The 6,880-nt window shown below is 51.7% G+C and overlaps 1 protein-coding gene across 2 annotated transcripts in view; it reads right to left on the bottom strand.

Annotated features, from left to right (window-relative positions):
* KCNIP3 (potassium voltage-gated channel interacting protein 3) overlaps nucleotides 1-766 on the bottom strand; it is an 18,440-nt gene extending 17,674 nt beyond the window's left edge. For both annotated transcript variants that reach the window (XM_006031152.3, XM_025212832.1), the window contains exon 1: nucleotides 566-766. In XM_006031152.3, the coding sequence (XP_006031214.1) occupies nucleotides 566-668 (103 nt within the window). In that variant the 5' untranslated portion in view covers nucleotides 669-766. The remainder of the gene's footprint in view (nucleotides 1-565) is intronic.
* Between the last annotated feature and the right edge of the window lie 6,114 nt (nucleotides 767-6,880).

Raw genomic sequence — 6,880 nt, 5'->3', positions numbered from 1 at the left:
AGGGCTCCGGGATCCTGGAAGAGACTCTGTCCTTCTGCATTTGCAGAGCCGGCAGCTGCTCTTGGAGGGAAAGCACTCCTAGCTGCCCAGTCTCAGCCCTCAGCCCCAGCACAGCCATCTCAATGCCTCCTACTCAGATGGTGCCATTGAAAGCAGAATTTGACCCTAGACTTCCAAGTTAACCCCCTCCCCTCCAAACCATCCTCTTCTCACTCCTGACTTTCTAAATGCAGCCAAAACCTTTTTTCACAACAACATCCTGCCCCTACCACAGGAAAGGGAGAGAGGGAGAGAAGTTTTGGGGGAGTGGGGAGGTGGTGATGTGACAGCCTAGGTGTCACCCCTCCACTGTACACACACAAACAGAGCCACACCAAGACAGAGTAAGTCTCAGGGGCTGTCACTCCCTACTAAAGGGAGACAAATCATAACTCCAGAGGGAAATTCAACCTGGATGTGGGGTGGGGTTAAGGGGGAGCCTGGGGAAGAAAAGTCAGGGAAGCTAGCTGATGCAAGGGCCAAGGGAAGGAACCGGGCTGCAGAGAAAGGCATGGGGGAGTGTTACCTTCCATGGACATGGGCTCCAGGATCCCGAACTGCTTGAGGACAGCAATGAAGAGCATAATGACCACAGCCACGGCACAGAGCTCCATCCCTTGGATGCCCATGGCTGACCAGTGTCCCGCGACGGGCGGCGCAGCTCCGGGGGCATGCGAATTGTGATGTCCCCCGGGGCTGGCACAGCTCCGGAGGCACCCAGGCCCGGAACGGCGGGGCCGGCAAGTGGATCTGCGGCAGGGAGGAGCCCGTGGTCTCTGCCCTCGGCAGCTTCACATCTCCAAGTCCTCGGTCAGGAAAGATTGATGTGTAATATCCTTCCCCGGCTCTCTGGGGGGTGGGGGATGGGAGGAGAGGGGAGAGGGGAGACTCGACTCGTGGGGCGTGAGGCTCTGCTGCGGCCCAGGTGCAAGCCCCATGGAAGAAAGAAAACCCCAAACTTTCCAAACTTGGACGTCCAAACTTTTCCCAGCAGCAGATTCACGGCATGGCTGTGTCCTCTGGGGGCTGCCTGGGCTGCTTTACAACTCCTGTAGATCCAGCGAGACCCTCCGCTAGGCTCGAGGCTCCATCCGTCCAGGAGACGGACTTATACGGCAGGGTCAGCGGGAGGTTGTGAGGGGCTCCCCTGTGCCCTGCGATGCTCTGACAGCCGGAGCATCCCTCCAGCGCCTCCATCTCAGCTCTCTGTGATGCCATTGGCTGCAGGACGGCTATAAAATTTCTTCCCCACGCTGCCCCCCGCCCCCTCTGCCTGCACAACATGCACACTCACCCCCGAGAGCTCCAGGGAGGAGGGAGAGGCGTGGGGCTGGCGGGGTGGCTCTCGTCACCGCGAGCAGGCCGGCATCGATCGAGAGGCGAGAAGGGCTCAGTCTCCGCCGGCGCTCTGGTTTGAGTTCTGTTTATTTCTGGCACGTGAAAGGTGACTCTCCGGCTGGCAACTGCAGCCTGCAGCCATGCTGCTGATCTCATGGGGACTGGCGGGGGGGTGGGGGGTGTAACGGGAACTACTCCAACGAGGGGCAAGGCAGTGACGGCCAACAGGGTCATGCTGGGGGAGAGTGGAGGATGAATCAAAGGGGATCAAAGGAGCATGGCTGGATTAACCCCAGGGGAGCGGGATGCATCTGCCACAATTCCTCCAGGGGTAGATATAGCCCCCGGGCAAAAATGCAGCTCCCATCTCCTGCCTGGTTACACTGAGAGAGGATGTGGTCTCTGGAGTCTTACGCTTGCCCCTGCCCTGCACTTGCAGTGCCTCCTGCCTTGCAGGAGAGGGGTTTTATTAAACACTGCCAAGCTCATGTAAAACAGCCGGTTGCCTCTGCAGGGCAGGACGGATACAAAGGCTGCAGGGCTGCGCTTCTGCCAGGGCCCCACCCCACCGCTCCGCAACCCCAGGAGCAAAACTGCTCCTTCTCTGTGCCACACACAGAGTGCAGGGGGCTGTGAAGGAGACAGAGCAGAGTGCTGGCTCGGTCTTACACACACGCGCATGCACACAAACTTGGACCCAAGTTTTTCAGCAGGTCCAGGGACACAAACCTATCTTGCCTGCTTGTAGTGCTGCATAGATCCTGCTAAAAGCACACCCACGTTGCACATGCATGTTCATACGTGTGACACAGGAACTGGGGCTGAACATGGTAATATGAGCCTGAGGGGTGTCGGGGCAGGGTTAGGGACAGTGTAGAAAATGGGTAGGGGTAGTGGTGGGTGGTGTAGCAGGCAGCTGGGTGGCACATGACAAGCCCTGGGGCCAGGATCCAGAACCACTGCACTATGCCAAGGGCACACCTTTAAATACGGTATGAGTCAATTATGCTCTAGGCATATACACCTTTAAATACTGTAAGAGAGTCAATTGTGTTCTAGGCATATAAACCTTTAAATATGGTAAGAGCTGGGTGTCTTGCCCCTTATGCAGGGACGGGCTCACAGTTACAGGGAGAGCCATGGCATGCTGCACCCCTTGTATGTATGTCACTGGGACAGCACGGACCTGGAAGCAGCTCTCCATGGTATCTCCAGGGAAGGGTCTGGGAAAAGGGATGTCACGAGCTCAGCCCAGTGCGTGGACACTGAGTAGAGTCTTCCTGGCAGGGGGTCTGTTGGCACGTGGGCCCCACCAAGAGACTGTCTGCATGGGCTCCAACAGCTGCAGGGGCTTGGATTTCCCCTCCTGGCATCAAAGTCTTGGTCCAGCTGGAACAGGATGCCTTGGATTACATCTCTGCACCTGTTGATACCACAGAGCCCTAGCTTACACCTGCTGCTTGATTTGATGCATCCCACAAAGCCCCAGCTCCTGGAATCATGAGATTCTGGGCTCACAACGTCCACAAAAGCAAAGACATTTCTCACTCTCCTGGCTGTGGAGAGAAGCTTGGAGACAGAAGCTGAAGGCCGCCGGAGACCAGAAGAGCTAAGAGAAATTAGCCACCATTTTAACCAGGACTGGGGCAGGATGAACTCCTGAGTCACGAGCGCTATATGCTTGGGGTCAGCCATGCTGCTACTTAAGTGGATGACTCCCCAAAGGACAAGGAAACGCTCTGGGGATGTGGGTGCCCTTGTGTAGCCATGCCGGAGCAATCGGCTCCTCTATAGGCAAGCTGGGACCCCTTTTACTCTCTGTCCTGGGAACACGCTTGTATACGTGTGTGCACAGAGGCCCTGGGTGTCTGCGCCTGTTGACAGAGCAGATGGAGCTCTTTGGCTGCAAGTCTCCGGACCTGTTGGTGCTTATCCATCCCTATTAATGTCATCGAACTGGCACCAGATTTGGGGGAAGGGGAGCCAACAAAGATTATGTCCCCAGGTGTCCAACTTGAAGGGGGACATGAAAGCAGCAGCCCTATGGCCCTGCAGTGTCTGTGGGCTCCATGCCAGAGCTGGCTGCTTGTCAGGGGAGGTTCTTCAGGAATATAAGTGATATCCTTCTTCACTTAATAAGGGGCTTAAGGTGAAGGAAGAACCACCCCAGCCCTGAGGCCCTTCTAAAGGAGCAGCCTCCTGACTCGACTAGCGGCCAGCTTTCAGTGCTTCAGAAGAACTTGTCCAAGTGCCGTAACAGTTGGAGAAGGAGAGGCCCCAGCATCCTTAGGAGATTTGCTGAGGTCCTAACTCAGCAAAGGCTGCACCAACTCAAAGCCCTGGAGTGAGGTTTATTCCCCTGGTACAGATACTAACTCTGAGCCAAAATCCACAAGGAGGAGGAGGACCCACCTGCTTTCAGTCTCAAGGCTCAGGTGCAAGGAGTTGTGTTAATACTTTTTTAGGCCCTTGAGCAGCAGGGAACAGGGTCACACGTAGGCACCAAAGTCTACATATGCACCTACCAGGTTGAATAGGATCTGGGCTGGGCTAGAAGAACCAAAGCTATGCACAGTGATGCCCTTTTCACCCTCCTTTCCTCTACAACATCCACAAGCAAGAAGTTCTGCCAGTTAATGCAAGGCACGGGAGGCAGGAGAGCCTCTGACTGACTTGACCCATGTTTGCCTTCTCATCTGACCTTCTCCAAACCACCTCCTGCTGTATCATCCCTCCGACGCATCATCCCAATTCATTACCTGCCTGCACCAAACAACCCATCATTCAGAGTGAGAGCTCCTGTCTGTAAAATATTACTTTAACCATAATACAAAGGGACGGGTCTGCATTTTCACCTTCCCCCTCCACACACACACCACACATATCTTCCTCTGTCTCAGGCTAGGTATTACCACACTCCTCTTTACTTCGCTCCCCTCCTCCCTAGGAAATCTGCTTGAGAAGAACAAAAGCCTGGAGCACTTCCCCATAAACACTGCGCTATAAACAAGACATTGATTCCTCTTTCTCTCCATGTAAAATATTAAAGATGCTTAAATGGATAAAAAGCTCCAGACTCAACTGCTCTCCGATCCATTCTGCATTAGCAGCAGCAGCCGCCAATTGGTTTAATGGATGGCATCCGACTCTGCTCTCCCCCAGACTCCTGCCTGCCAGGAGCCCTCAGCCCTCGATGGGTTTTGCTGAGGGGTTTTTCCTCCATTGAGACCAACAGCTCCTCTTAGAGATGGGAAACCATTGCTTTTTTTCTTCAGATGAGTGCCTGAAACTTCATCAAAGGCTGGTAGAGATACTGACAGGAAAGGAGACGCCTCTACTAATGTATGCCGGGAGATGCAGCCAGGCGGATGCTACGGCTTCCCTACGTGGCTCAGTAGGCAGCTTCTTGAGGGTACTGCCTGCACAACAGGTCTTCCTATCTAGGACAAGGGCTCCTGGTTTCCAGGCCTCAGCATGGCCAAACTGCACTCGAACTATTCTCCGCCAGAAGCAGACTGTGCATGAGAGCAGCCTGGTGGCTGGACTCTGAACAACTCTAAAGGTGGCCTTACTTCCTCCTGTGGCACTAGTGGCCCAAACCTTTGATGAACACTGAGCAGCTTATCTCCTTCTCCCCAGAGTGCCCCATGAATCTGAGCTAAAGGACAAGCTGAATGGCTTAGAAATGCTACCCTTGCAAGGGCATACCTAGAGCTGCTCCTGATGTGAGAGCAACAGAGAGGGAATCACTTCCCAAAATGCAATCACAAGTCCTGGGATCACAGGTTCAGATCCTGGCAAATTTGTCTCAGGCCTTCCCCGGGTAGCTAAATTCCAGGGATGCATGAGCGCGGGGAACCCTGAGAGCTATGCCTGAGAGGAACAGGAGATGGAAGGAGCACAGCTGGGAATATCTACATATGTGAGATGTATTCAAGTCTGCAGGGCCTGATACAATGCACCTGAGAGTACTTAAGGAACTGCCAGAGCAATCTTGGATCCTTTAGCAATTATCATTGAGTGCTCAGACGTCCCAGAAGGCCGGAGAACAATGCCTTTTCTTTAAAAAAGGGGTAAAGCAGAGGATCTGGAGAATTACCCACCCCTCAGCCTGATTTGTGTGTACCAGGATGCTGGAATCAATGGTTAAGTAGCCCATTCATAAGCATCCAGTGGATAATAGGAACATAAGAACTGCTGTTTACTGGGTCAGGATGTAGGTCCACCTTGCCCAGTATCCTGTGTGGTGCAGATGTTGTGAGAGTGAACTGGGCACAACTAGGGTTTTTTCCACTGTTCCTCTCCCATTGGCATTTGGGGTCTAGGAAGTTCTGATTCAAACCAGCTTGCACCACACCTGGTGGCAATGAGTCCCACACTTTAAAAAGAAAAAGAACTTCCTCCTGTTCATTTTAAACTTACTACCTGCTAGTTTCATTTTATGTCTCCTAGTTCTTGTATTATGAGAGATAGTAAATAGTAACTCCCTAATGCCTTTCTCTTCACCATTTAGTATTTTGTAAATTCTTATCATGCCCCTCCTTAAGTGTCTCTGTTTCTAAACTGAATAGGTCTAGCCTCTTTAGTCTTTCCTCATGTGAAAGCCCCTCCATACTACTAATTCTCCTTGTTTCTCTTCTCTGTATGCTCTCTCATTTTTCTGTATCCTTTATAATGTGTGGGGACCAGAAATGGGCACAGCATTCAAGGTGTGAACACACCGTGGATTTATAAAGTGTGTGTGTGTGTGTGTATTTATATGCATGTAGTATATATGATACTTTCTGTTTTGTTTACAATTCCCTTCTTCATATTCCTAATAAGGGGATGAAAACCACCTCACATAGATTAGAACAAATCATGTCAAACCAATCTAATTTCTTTCTTTAATGGGGTACCTGGCCTAATGTGTAAGGGAGAAGCAGGAGATGGGATATATTGGGAGCAATTAAAGTTTCTGACACTGTCCCATGTGATACTTTTATAAGTAAACTAGGGAAATATGGTGCCCTTAAAGTCACCCTAGCATGGGGTCACAATTAGTTAAAAACCACCAGCACAGAAGGCAGGGTAGAGATGCTGCTTACATACTGACTGAATCAGAGACATAAGCTTTTGTAGGCAACAGCTTACTATATCAGATACTAAACCATTACAGAGCAGGTGCTATAATTTCACTGTCGAGCTGGGAGGGCATTTGAAGTGTGTTCCTGCCATGGGCCCACTTTGATCCAGTATTTTCACAAATGTCCTGGCTGATTACAGGAGTGGATCCGGGGGGGGTGCAGTGGTGCAGTTGCACCCCTCTCTGCTTCCTGCTCCACCTAACTTTTAAAACAAACTGCCTGGCAGTAGCCACAGTATTTCTAGTTAGGCAGCAGTGAGAGTCACTTGATTTCATGGTTCACTATAATCTTCCTGATTCCATCTAAACTCTTCATTCCACACGTGCTAATGACCCTCTCTCCTTTGTAATGGTATTAATGCTTCCCTAAGCATTCTT

This window comes from Alligator sinensis, unplaced genomic scaffold (assembly GCF_000455745.1).
Source record: "Alligator sinensis unplaced genomic scaffold, ASM45574v1 scaffold453_1, whole genome shotgun sequence".
Taxonomy (NCBI): domain Eukaryota; kingdom Metazoa; phylum Chordata; order Crocodylia; family Alligatoridae; genus Alligator; species Alligator sinensis.
Note: the sequence above shows the minus strand (reverse complement) of the source record. Positions and strands in the feature narration are given on the sequence as shown.